The 12,814-nt window shown below is 51.0% G+C and overlaps 1 protein-coding gene across 3 annotated transcripts; it reads left to right on the forward strand.

Moving 5' to 3' along the window:
• Window positions 1-7,113: 7,113 nt before the first annotated feature.
• ACHE (acetylcholinesterase (Yt blood group)) lies at window positions 7,114-12,429 on the forward strand. Of its 3 annotated transcripts, none has more exons than XM_072641358.1 (5): window positions 7,114-7,279; window positions 8,890-9,956; window positions 10,306-10,790; window positions 11,261-11,430; window positions 12,075-12,429. In XM_072641358.1, exons 1-5 carry the CDS (start codon window positions 7,129-7,131, stop codon window positions 12,194-12,196), a joined length of 1,995 nt encoding a protein of 664 aa, XP_072497459.1. In that variant the 5' UTR covers window positions 7,114-7,128; the 3' UTR covers window positions 12,197-12,429. The 3 variants fall into 3 exon arrangements, with proteins under 3 accessions (XP_072497459.1, XP_072497461.1, XP_072497460.1); XM_072641360.1 differs by having other exon boundaries at window positions 7,209-7,279; window positions 11,811-12,429; XM_072641359.1 differs by lacking the exon at window positions 12,075-12,429 and adding an exon at window positions 11,555-11,816 and having other exon boundaries at window positions 7,209-7,279.
• The last annotated feature ends 385 nt before the right edge of the window (window positions 12,430-12,814 follow it).

Raw genomic sequence — 12,814 nt, forward strand, 5'->3', positions numbered from 1 at the left:
GTATATCAATTAATATGAAAAATATAATTCCCTTCTCATCCTCTCCTTTTGGCCATAAAGTTTGGATCAATCTTTGAAGGCTAATGAGGAACACTTTTTTGAAATACGATTCTGAAAAATTTCTTGATTATAGAAATTTAATATAAAAGGAAAAAAGAGGGACATAGTTAACATATAATAGGGGGAAAACTCTCTTCTGTTTGATTCCAGGCATGAATCCTATCTCACAGCCAATCATATAGTTACAGAGTGCTAAAGCAAGGCTCAGGATTAACCGGGTGGGAATTTTCCTTTTCCAGAAAGGAAATAACACAATGGGGAAGCAAAGTCAGGACACTCCCACCTAGGCTGTCGCCTAAGTCATCCCACAACCTTTTCCAGGCACAGACATCTACCTTAGCAGTCCTCAGACTTCCTGCCTCACCTGCTATTTTCTATTATTGGCTTTGTGAACATTCAGACAACTATCCCTGCAATCAAAATTTACAGTACCAGGAATTTTTGCCTTAAATAGCAAAATTTTTATTAATCGCAACTTAAGGAGATAAGTACAACATAAAAGTGAAAGACAAAAACAGTCTATAGGTGCCAAATGAGAACTACTTTAATAGACATTAATTAATAGGTAGCCTTCATAATCTAACATATATGTCATATATAGTAGGTACTAACCTACCATATGCCAGGCCCCGTGCTAAGCACTTCACAAATATTATCTCATTTGGTCTTCATGACAACCCTAGGAGGTAAGTATAGTAGACTGAAACTTGCAATTTTATTCACTCTATCAACTAAGGCTTTTTTCTCCTTGCTACTGTCCCCTCAATCTCTTGATGTTCATGGAAGTAGCAGGTTTTTTTTCTGAGACTGTTGCCCAGAGTTTTCATGGAGACTTCTGAAAAAAGATATCAGAAAAAGGAGAGAAAGGAGACAGAGTTGACATCCACCATCTTGCTGTCATGTGAAGCATTGACGGGTGCCCAAGTGTTTTCTTCCTCTCCTTACCCCTAGTTAGGTTCTTCAGAGACACGATAAGAAATCACTGAACTGCAGTTACCATCTGCTTCCTTGATAACGCCAATGTTAGGGAGATAACCAGAGTACTTCTCGGAAAGATTACCCTTCTCCCTTGCCTTTAAATTAGGGGAAAATATTGCTCTTCTAACTGAGCAACTCCTCAAAGCTGCTTCTCTCTATCTTTCCCACAACAGGGAAAGGATTTAAGCAGAAAACCTGTTTTTCACTCCTGTTGACAGAAGCATCCAGTGCTGGCTGGCCTTTCTCTATATATCCTATGAACAAATACTCCATTATTTTGCCGTCTTTCCCATTTTGTTGTCTATTACCCTTTACATAAAAGAAAGTAATGGCTACTAACCATTGTGTATTCAATGCTAGTGTTGCAGATAGTGGTTAAGGATACTGGTCAGTCTGGGAAAAGTGAGAGACCCAGTCCATCCAGAGATGTGGGTGTGGGAGGAGGAAACAGGGTGGTGATCACAAACCTCTTAGGTCACTCTATGATTATATCATTACCCAGACTGAAGTTAATTTACAAGAGAGAGTGTAAACCAAGAGTGATTAATAACCAGAATCAAAGAAAAATCCTCTAGACTACAGAAGATAAGTTCCTGAGGGCAGGCACAAATCAGCCTAGGATGAAAGGGTTGTCCGTGGAGTTTTATTACTCCCTCAACTAGACCTGGAGAAATACTTATTATGCCTCTTTACAGATGTACACCTAAACTCTATACTAACTTGCATGGTCTTCATGTAGAGTCTTCTCCTGGTTCTGCGAACTTCACTGCATCAGTTCATGCCAGTTTTCTCAAGATTCTCTAAATTCTTCAAATTATGTTTGTTTTTAAGCTGGACCTGTGATTTCATCAGGATAGGCATCTCCCAGTGAGGACCTTCCCCTACCAACACAGATTGGCATCTTCTGTGCAGTTTAGAGAATCTGTCGGTGGACAGATGAAGTGATTTGTCCAGGATCACATAGCTTGTATATGTGAGAGGCACAGATACAATATGGTATAATATTGATTCACTCCATTCATATACCAGTTTGTTCAACTGCTCTCAGTAAATGGACACTCTTTTTTTTTTTTCTAGTTCTAAGTCACCACAGAAATATATAAACATTGCTATAAACATTTTGGTATAGATAGGATATTTTCCTCTCCATCTTTGACCTCCTTCATATATGTGCCTAGTAGTGGTATTACCAGATCATTTAGTTATTTTTTAATTATAATTCCAAATTCCAAATTCTGGTTGGATCAAAGTAGAACTTTATCATGTATGGTGACTATAAAAAGAAAACCAATCTGGAAAGATTTAAGAGCTTTGATTAACATAGTGATCAACCAGGAATTCAGAGCACTAATAATGAACTTCCTGACAGAAAGGTGATGGCCTTAAGATGCAAAAGGAGATATATATTTTCATACATGGCCAATGTGTGAATTTGTTTTCCTTTACTATGCTTATTTGTCACAAGGGAGGGCTTCCCCTCCCTTTTAATGGGATGAGTGGAATTTTAAGGGGAGTACATGATGTGATGCCTTTAAAAAAAGAAGAAAAAATTGAAATAAAGGTCATTAAAGCATTTATTAAAATGCCCAGGAGAAAAACAATTAGGACACAGTTCTGAGTCTGCAACTGATCAGGTCTACTTTAAATCTGGCACCAAAATGGTAAGCCACTGGGAGTGGAGGAGCCACCTAATTGCCTAAAGAGGGTTGAATTAGGCTAGATTCTTTACCTTTTAATCCTCTAGATAAAATTGATTATTATTTTGTCTAATTCTATAAAGTAACTATTTGATGATTTTATTTTATTGATGATATTATTTTACTAAATCTAAAAATTAATTTAGGTACTATTATCATTTTCATTATAGTGGTATGGCCTTACCTTGAACAAGAAAAAAATGTATCCAATTATATCTTCCTTTATTTCTTTAAGAAAGGCAGCATGCCAGGAAGCTGGCCGGAAAGACCTGAGTTCAAGTCCTACCTGACACCTAGTAGCTCTGTTACTCTGAGCAAATCACTTAATGTCTCAGCGCTCTTAATCAGCTAAGTTGCAGAGAAGGTGTTGACCTGCACGAATAAAAGGAGTCTTCTCTCCTTGGAGTTCCTATATCAATAAAATTGCATAATTTCTGTGAGGAACATTTTAAAATTATATTCCTGTAAGTCCTGAATGTTTCTTGACAGTTAATTTGCACAATGTTATTACTTAGAATGGTCTATCTCTTCCTGCTATTTTTTGTTACTGTGTCTGAGCACTTTTAAGGGGCCACCACTGGGTGCGTTGTCCCAGGTACCACCTGCATGAGGATAAATAAGTCACTTCAGTGAGATGAGTGATCTGACTCCACGATAAGGGAAGTGTCTGAGACCTGATGTTCTCAGACATCACCGATTATCATCAGACCATCATCACCTGGATGAGGATAATTAATTAGAGAAGGAAGAAGTTCTGGGACTTTTATGTCAGGATTTGTTACAAGGGTAACAAAAGTTAATATATAAAATATGGTCTTTGCACTTTTAGAAGTTATAAGCTAGTATGTAAAGCTAGATAGAGTGGATAGAATGCTGGGTCTGGAGTCAGGAAGACTTGAATTCAAATCTGATCTCATATACTTACTAGCTGTGTGATCCTGGGCAAGCCATTTAAGCCTGTTTGCCTCAGTTTCCCAATTTGTAAAATGATACTGAAGAAATCCCTCAAATGGGGTCATGAAGAGTTGGACACTACTGAAAAACAACAAACTGAATGGGAATGAGAAATAAATGCAGATAGTTATAATAGAAAATATTTGTGTTTATTAAAGAGGGGAAAAGTGTTATATATGGCTCAAAGGTAGAGGAAGTTGTTACTGAATGTGGGGCCATTGAGTTGTCAGCAATAAACAAAGGAAGAAAGAGGCAAACCACATATGTACAAAGCCTGTTGAGGGGACAGATAGTAAACCAGCAGTAGTATGAGATAAGGTTGGAGACGTGGAGGGATGCCAAATTCTGAAGAGCCTTGAATGCTAAGTAGACTTTGACCTTTACTCGGTGGGCAATAGGGAGTCATTAAAGAATTTTGATAATCAGGATTTTGTGATTAAACATATATTTTAAAAAAGACATGACTTTGATAGTGATATGGTTTGGCAAGGGGAAAGAGTGGAGTTGGTAACAGGAAGAAAAGATTAAGACATGAGGGATATTTCACAGAAGGATTTAATAGGTCGTCAATAAACATTTATTAAGCCTCTACTGTGTGCCTGGCACTACGCTAAGTTCTGGTCTTAGTAACATGGGTTATTAGAGGTGAGAAAGAGAAGAATTAAATCACACTAAAGTTATTAATGTTCAAAGTCATCATTATGAAGTCAACAAAAGGAACCAAAAGAGACAATAAAATGGTTTTTAAAAAATCATCCTTCACCAGATTCTTCTCAAAAATATATGAGAATCTGAGGGAGACTGCCCCAGCTATGTAGGGGACAACCCCATTTGCCACGTCCTGGGACTCCCTGCAGGGGCTGTTGGTTCCAGAATGCCTGGGAAGGGACCCTGGGGCTCATTTAGCCCAACCTCCTTATTTGACAGAAGAGAAAACTGAGGCTGGGAAACTTAACTAGGGTCACACAATTAATGAATAGCAAATCTGTAACAATAAACCAGGCCCCTTTCCTCTACACCCTTCTCATTTTTATCATTCTCAATGTCTCAATTCTCAATATTTTCTCTCAAAATTCAGCTTTATCACCCAAGTAACAATAATTTCAATAACGGATCCAAATTGTAATTACCATGTTCCTAGGGGGTGAAGCAGTGTATGTTGCAGTAAAAAGAGGACCCTGGATTCTAGTCTTGGCTCGGCTACTTACTACCTGAGGGACCCTAGGCCACTCGCCGACTTCTCTGATTCCCCAGTTTCTTAATCTGTAAACTGATGGACGAAATGACCTCTAAAGTCCTTTCCATCCCTAAACCTTGTTCAGCATTAGCCACTGTCCCTCACGAGGTGAGAATAAAGGGGACAAGCGACAGCGAACAGTAGGAGGAGAAAAGGAGGAAATCAAAACTTCAAGTTTTCGAGGGTTCCCCCCGCCCCCCAGACCCCTACAGAGCCAGTGTACTGTGAGTCCCTGGCGCCATCTGGAGGTCTCCATAGCCTTACAAGGGACGATAGGGAAAATTCAGGGCTGGGAGTGAAGATGCATCTTTGAGCCCAAGGTGGGAGATGGCGAGTGGGATGAGGCAGGACGAGGGGAGAAGGTCTGAGCTGCGACTAGGACCCTGCCACTGGGCATGTCCAGTCGGACGCCTGGCAAGCATGGGGAAGGGATAAGATGTGATATCTAAGACGAAAAACAGTCACAGGCCTGGGTTAGCCCTCTGGAGAGTTGCCTGGACTCATTAGCCAGAGTTTCTAACTAGATTAGGCAAGGGCGGGGGTGGAAGGGAGCTCAGCCTGCAGCCAGAATGGCCAGGAAGGGAAGAAGGCTAGGGAGGAGGTCGCCACTTTTGAAAGAACAGGAGGGACCAGCTTAGAGGGTTCTCGTGCTGGGAGGAGCAGGTGGCAGAGAACAAGGCTTCCCTTAGACGCTTCTGCCTTGGTCCAGAGAGCCTTGCCTCCGTCACCCACCTCCGGTTCTCCTGCCCTCACTGCAGGCCCGCCTCCCCCCTCATCCCCCCGAGGGCACTGAGGCTGCCAAAGAGAAGAAAGGTTGAGGTTGACTCGGGAAGGGCAGCCTAGGTGTGAAGTGACTAACAAAACCCCAGATACCTGCAGAAACACCTGCAGTATGTAGACGATCAAGCCTACCACCCCATCTCAGACCTCTCTCACCTGGGGATTGGGAACAGGTTAGACCCACAGGGGCTAAGCCGCCAAGGTAGTCTCTCCCTCCAACCCTAATGGTCTGCGTGCTGCCCCATGCCGAGATATGTGGGGATTGGGGGTGGATTGGCGGTGGCATGACAGATGAGGAGGCGTCACCTAGTCTCTAGCGGGACCCCTGGAGCCATAGGTGGTTCCACCCCCACCCCTAACCTCCCCCAGGGACTTCCAGGGGCTTCTATTGATCGAAAAATGCGGAGAGGTTGTGAGGGAAGGGCAGGGAGGAGGGGAGGAGGGTAGAGAGTCTGGGGGCGAGAGAGATGAACCAGGGAGTGAGCGAGAAGTGGTCACGATCACGAAGGGACTGATCCCACCAACTGCCGGTGGCATTGGCCAATGAGTACCCATTCTGGTGATGTCATGGACCAGCCGTTTTCTGATTGGTGACCAGGGTCCGAGAACGTTCCCTCCCCTCCCCCACAACACACACCTTCTTGGGGAACCCAAGCCAGCAGCAGCCTCTGGAGCCTCCTGAGGTTTCCAGTGTTGGGTGGGGTTGAGACTCTCCTCCCCAGTCCTACTAAGCATTCCTCGTACCTCTTTTTCGGGTTCTTCCCCAATATCCCCGCCCCCCCATCCCTCCTCCACGGGTTTCCTCAATCCAGTTTTTCAAGAGTCTTCTCCGTCCTCAAGATATTCCAGCCCAAGGTCCCCCTCCTCCACATACACCCCATCTCACCCTAGAGAAGCTGTGAATTAGGGGATGGGATAGAAAGGCCTGCACTCCCGCTGACTCAGCTAGGAAAATATAGGTTGTGTGGGTAAACACAACAGATAGGCAGACGTCTCCTAGTTCTGAGTTTTTCCACTATCTAGACTGGACTCGGGCTGCTCTTCCCCAATGTGAAGTGCGTGTGCGTGTGTGTGTGTGTGTGTGCGTGTTTTGGTGGAAGGTGGGGGTGGAACTGTCTAATGCTATGTTTCGGTGTGCCTATCACTGTGTCTGCATCTCTGCCACACTGTGTGCCAATGTGTGCATGGCTAACCCACTGTGTGTCTTTCACTGGGTCAGAACGTGCCCGTGTGAGTCCATCATTGAATATTATCCTTATCATCTTTGTGTGTGTAATGGTGTTCTATCGTTTGTGTTGGTGTCACGTCTATCTCCACAACTGGGTCTACCCTTCCTTATGTGTCAGTGTCTCTGTCACTGTAAGTGTGTCTAAGTATGTCTCTCCGCGTCTCACGGAGGGGAGGGGAGGAGAGGGGGGAGAGATGGGCGGGGGAGTCGGAGCCCAAGCGGCCCCGGAGGGGGTGTGTGTGCCAGAGGCTGGGGGCGGGGAGGAGGCGGCGGCGGCTGTCAGAGCCGGCTTAGCCTGCGTTGGGGAAGCTCCTCCGCCTCCTGCTCCCGGCCTGCCCGGCCCAGGTAAGACCCCGGCCCCCCCGGTCTGCTCTCCCCCCTCATCTCCCACCCAGAGACTCTGAAACATCTGGGAAGGCGCAACCGGGGCGTATGCGCGCGTCCGTAGGCCCCCCCGACCCCTCACACATCCCCCGCCAGCCCTTCACCTCAACACACAGCCCCCCTCCCCCAACTCACACAACCCCCCACCCTCGCCACCCCAAGCCTATAGCCCTTCTCCTGTCCCGGAGAATCCCAGACACGCTGGTCCTCACCTCGGGCAGAGGGGGAGTCCATTCAGCGCCCCTCCCTGCCTCACACACTTCACCTTCGCTCCCCGGCCGACGCTCTAGTCTTTCCTTTGCCCCTGGATCCTCGGGAAGCCGCTACCTCCCAGGGCCGGAGCATTGTATCTCTGGTCTCTTAGGTCCCTGGGGTGGGGCCGGGATTGCTCCCGGGACCCCCAACCCCAATATCCTCAGCCTCCTTTCCCCCAGTGTCCTGATTCCTCCAGGGTTCCCTGCGTCCCCGCCCCCAAGGGAAATCCATCTCTCTTTTACTGCTGGGGGGGTTTGGGGAAGGGGAGTGTCAGCGGAAGCCCCGGGTTATAATTAGCCCCTTTCCTAGTGTTTCCTAGTTAATCTTCCTCTCGGGCTACCCCCGCCCCGCCGGCGAGACTCAGAATCTCATGGGGGATCCTGAAGGCTTCAGAGGAGGGGGGGAAGGCGAGAAAAGAGGGGGGATTTCCGTCCTGATCTGGGGAATTTTGATCCCTGGTTGGAAATACCGGAACAGCAGCAGCTGCTGTCCCCAAAATAGAGGCCGGCTGGCCGTCAGTCCCTCTTTCCCCAACACCTACCCCCCCTTCCCTGAATCTGGGGACCACTGAACTACTTAGTAACCTGGTTATCCCATGATCTCTTCAGACTCCCAACCCTTGCGCCCTTGCCAAAAGTCGAGGATGCCCCCACCCCGCTACTCCGCTCCTGGGTTGGAGGTGGGGGTCATGGAAGGGGGTGAGGAGAGATGGGGGGCAGGTAGGGGAAAGTCGGAGGATGCACTTTTGTCAGTGGATGCTGACCCTCGCTGGCTGGATGCTGGAACTGCAGTTCCCAGTGCACAGTACTGGAGAAGTGGAGAGGGCGGGAGGGGGGAGCGGGTCACCGAGGGCAGCTGGTTCTGGGGAAGAGCGCAGCAGCTGACAGGAACCGGCACAGTGCTAGGCCTCTGTGCCAGGGGATGGGGGGAAGGATAGGGAGTGGGCAGGAGTTAGAGACATTCCTGGCACAGCCCCAGAACTGCTGACCCAAGGACAATTACAACAGAGACCTTTCTCTTCTTGGTCTCCAACTTCCCCAAATTCTCTCGGACTCCACCCTCCATGGACTGTAGCTTTGGGTGCCACATAGCCCCTCCAAAGCCTCATCTCAGTCTACACAGCCCAAAAAGGATGGTATCTAGACCTCCTGAGCACGAAGCAAAGGGCCCAGTCTTTCTATTATCAGCTTGCCCCTCCTCTTCTGTCTCTTCAAGATAACTCCTACATCAAAATCCTAATCAACTCGCTTTCTGACGTCTATTCCTTCTGCTCCCTCCTCGGCCATCTTACCTCCTGTCCCTCTTTACCCCTGCAGGCACTAGGATGGCCATTCAACTGTCTCTACTGCTTCTCCATAGTCCTTCCCCACCCCTTCTCCTCCTCCTCCTCTTCCTCCTGGGCAGGGGGATAGAGGCTGAAACCATTGAGGATCCTGACCTGCTGGTGACAGTAAAGGAGGGCAAGCTCCGTGGGATTCACCTCAATGCCCCAGGGGGCCCTGTTTCTGCCTTTCTGGGCATCCCTTTTGCTGAGCCTCCAGTGGGACCTAGGCGCTTCTTGCCTCCAGAACCCAAACGGGCATGGAATGGGGTCCTGGATGCCACATCCTTTCAGAGTGTCTGCTACCAATATGTGGACAACCTGTATCCAGGTTTCCAAGGGTCTGAGATGTGGAACCCTAACCGGGAGTTAAGTGAGGACTGCCTATATCTCAATGTATGGACACCCTCTCCCCGACCAGTGGTTCCTGCATCAGTCCTGGTGTGGATCTATGGGGGTGGCTTTTACAGTGGGGCCTCCTCCCTTGACGTTTATGATGGGCGATTCCTGGCCAGGGTCGAGGGCACTGTGCTTGTTTCCATGAATTACCGAGTCGGTGCCTTTGGCTTCCTGGCACTGCCAGGGAGCCGGGAGGCACCAGGCAATGTGGGGCTGCTGGACCAGCGTCTGGCAATGCAGTGGGTGCAGGACAATGTGGCAGCCTTCGGAGGGGACCCAAGGTCAGTGACACTCTTTGGGGAAAGTGCTGGAGCTGCCTCTGTAGGCATGCACCTGCTTTCACCTCCAAGCCGTGGCCTATTCCATCGGGCAGTGTTGCAGAGTGGGGGTCCCAATGGACCCTGGGCCACTGTAGGGGCAGGTGAGGCTCGTAGACGAGCCACCCTGCTGGCCCGTTTGGTGGGCTGTCCCACTGGCAGCAATGACACTGAGCTGGTGGTATGCCTGAGGACCCGCCCAGCCCAGGATCTCGTGGACCACGAATGGCAGGTGCTACCCCAACAGAGTGTCTTCCGATTCTCCTTTGTTCCTGTTGTGGATGGAGACTTCCTCAGTGACACTCCCGAGGCCCTCATCAATGCTGGGGACTTTCATGGCCTGCAGGTAACTGTGGTTTCTGGCTCCTCATTCATTAATCCCTTAAAGTCTGAAATCCTCTTTCACCTCTCATTTCACTTGGCCTACCCTTAAGCATACTTAGGCCCAAAAACAGCTAAGTGGGGAAGGAAAAGAAAGGAATGAAAGTCAAGGAATTTCTTTTCTCCCCAGTCTTACAAGTTTTCTCTTTTGTTCTCTGTATTTGTCCTATCTGTCTTTCTTGGACTCTTGTGTTCTGCTCTCCAACCTTTTCATCTCTCCCCGGCTTGGTTCCTGTTTTTCTGTGTATCTATTTCTCTGTACTTGGCCTTTTAATTTTTTGTCCCTTCTCTCCTCTCTGTCCTGTTTTTCTCAGGTGCTGGTAGGTGTAGTACAGGATGAGGGCTCCTATTTCCTGGTCTATGGGGCCCCAGGCTTCAGCAAAGATAACGAGTCCCTGATCAATCGGGCCCAGTTCCTGGCCGGCGTGCAGGTCGGGGTCCCTCAAGCGAGTGAGCTGGCAGCAGAGGCGGTGGTTCTGCACTATACAGACTGGCTACATCCCGATGACCCCGCACGGCTTCGTGAGGCCTTGAGTGACGTTGTGGGTGACCACAACGTGGTGTGTCCTGTGGCCCAGCTAGCAGGAGGCCTTGCCGCACAAGGTGCCCGTGTATATGCCTATGTCTTCGACCATCGAGCCTCCACGTTGTCCTGGCCCCTCTGGATGGGGGTACCACACGGCTATGAGATAGAATTTATCTTTGGCCTTCCCCTTGAACCAACACTCAACTACACCGGCCCTGAGAGAAGCCTTGCCCTTCGCCTGATGAGATACTGGGCCAACTTTGCCCGGACTGGGTCAGTTGGGTTGGGAGAGTGATGGAATATTTATAGGATTCAGATGAGGAACAGGCGAGAAAAATAAACGGAGGGGCAAGTGGGGATGGAGGAGGAGAGAAGAGGCAGAAAGATGAGAGGTGAAAAGGGGTGAAAGAGTAATAAAGTTGACTGTGAAACTGTGGGAAAGAAGGAAAAAGACGGACGAGAGGAGGGAGACAATGGGAGAGAGGAGATGGGGAAACCAAAGGACCTGGAACCACCTCATTTTAGAGGTGAACTAACTGAAGCCCAGGGAAGCTGCCTAAGTGGCAGAGGCGGAATCTGAATACAGATCCAAGCATTTCTTGGGGGTGGGGAGGAGAGGGGAGACAAGGCAGAGGTCAGCCCATAAGCACGGGAAGCCTAGCGCTGGGCTTCCACACGTGGGGGAATGAGGGGAGGGCGCGCGGCCCCGGCGGCCCGGGCTCATCCTGCCCTCCCTCCCGCAGCGATCCCAACGAGCCCCGGGAGCGCGAAGCCCCGCGCTGGCCGCCCTACACGGCGGGGGCCCAGCAGTACGTGAGCCTCAACCTGCGGCCGCTCGAAGTCCGCCGGGGGCTCCGCGCGCAGGCCTGCGCCTTCTGGAACCGATTCCTGCCCAAGCTGCTGAGCGCCACCGGTAAGCGGCCGCGGGGGGCCGGAGGGAGGCCGGGGGAGGGCACGTGGGGCGGGAGGCCCTGGGGTGCCCCGTATCTCGCCCCATCGGGGTGTAACCCACTTTCTTCTTCCCCCTCCCCTCCCAGTCGGGGATGCCCCTTGCGCCAGCCCCAGCCCGGCCAGAGGCGGGGCCGCCCCGGGGCGCAGGCTCGGCCGCTCGGTCCTCCTCCCGCTCCTCCTGTTGCTCCGATAACGCCCCCGTCACCCCCTCCTCGGGCCCCGGGGTCAGGGGGCTCCAGGTTCAGCGCCCCGCGAGAGCCCTCGGCGGAGGGAGAGCCCCAGAGCGGACACGCCCCTTCCCCAGTTCGTTGTTTACGTGAAAAAGCCAAATATGTTTTATAGAATGACCCTTCGCATCCTGAGCATGAATGCAGAGGGGAGGGCCGAGGGTCCCCGGTTGTTGCAGCGCCACCCACCCCTCCGCCCTAACGGACTGCTTTCTCAACCGTCTCTTCTCTTTTCTCCTCCCCGGCCCTGCCGCCCCTCGCCCCGCTCCTCCCCACCCCGGCCACTCGCTTCTTCGGCCGCCTCCCTCCGCTCCTGTGTCTCCCTCCCCTCCAACGTGCCCCCCGCGGGCCTCGGACCCGCGCCGCCCTCGCCCTCCAGATAGCCTGGACGAGGCGGAACGCCAGTGGAAGGCGGAGTTCCACCGCTGGAGCTCCTACATGGTGCACTGGAAGAACCAGTTCGACCATTACAGCAAACAGGAGCGCTGCTCTGACCTGTGAAGGGCCCGGGACCCCGGAGCCTCCCTCGCCACTCCAGGAAGCCGGCCCCCCCTTCCTCCCCGGCCCCGCAGCTGTACATACTATTTATTTCGGGGCTGGGATAGAACACGGATAAATCCGCGGGGCCGGCCCCACCCTCCGGGGCTCTCGCGGCCCCCTGCATGTCCGGGGCCAAGCCCCCTACCCCCGCGGTGCCTTCGCCCCTCTGGGCCGCCAATAAACTTAGTCACAGAGCTTGTGTGAGCCTGGTGGGGGGAGGGGCTGGGCAAGGCCCCGGGCGGCACCTAACGGCTCCATGCCAGAGGTGGGGCTGCTGCCTGGCGGGAACGCACGGAGGTCGGCCGTGGGCGGGCCTCCGGAGGCCTCGTACCCCCTTCTCCAGAGCCAGCTGGGAAGGCGCGGCAGGGGGCGGGCGCCTCCGGGCTACGCAGGTAATTTCCAACCGGCCCCAGGAAGAGCTGCAAGCTGCAGCAGGGAGGAAGGAAACGAGGTGCCCTCCACACCAAAAGCCCGGCCACCAGGTCCAGCACCTCAACATGTGCTCGTTGCCCCTCCCCATTCAAATCTGCCCAACGCCCCCCAAACCTGGAGGGTGCAGACTACACATTAAACTAGGCC

Source organism: Notamacropus eugenii, chromosome 2, assembly GCF_028372415.1.
Source record: "Notamacropus eugenii isolate mMacEug1 chromosome 2, mMacEug1.pri_v2, whole genome shotgun sequence".
In the NCBI taxonomy this organism is placed as follows: Eukaryota; Metazoa; Chordata; class Mammalia; order Diprotodontia; family Macropodidae; genus Notamacropus; species Notamacropus eugenii.

Excerpts from the sequence above, each read along its gene's own strand:
- ACHE (XM_072641358.1), top strand. The coding sequence starts at position 7,129 with ATGGGCGGGGGAGTCGGAGCCCAAGCGGCCCCGGAGGGGGTGTGTGTG. Across the intron at positions 10,791-11,260 it reads GCCAACTTTGCCCGGACTGG|CGATCCCAACGAGCCCCGGG; the intron begins GTCAGTTGGGTT and ends TCCCTCCCGCAG. Across the intron at positions 11,431-12,074 it reads CAAGCTGCTGAGCGCCACCG|ATAGCCTGGACGAGGCGGAA; the intron begins GTAAGCGGCCGC and ends CTCGCCCTCCAG.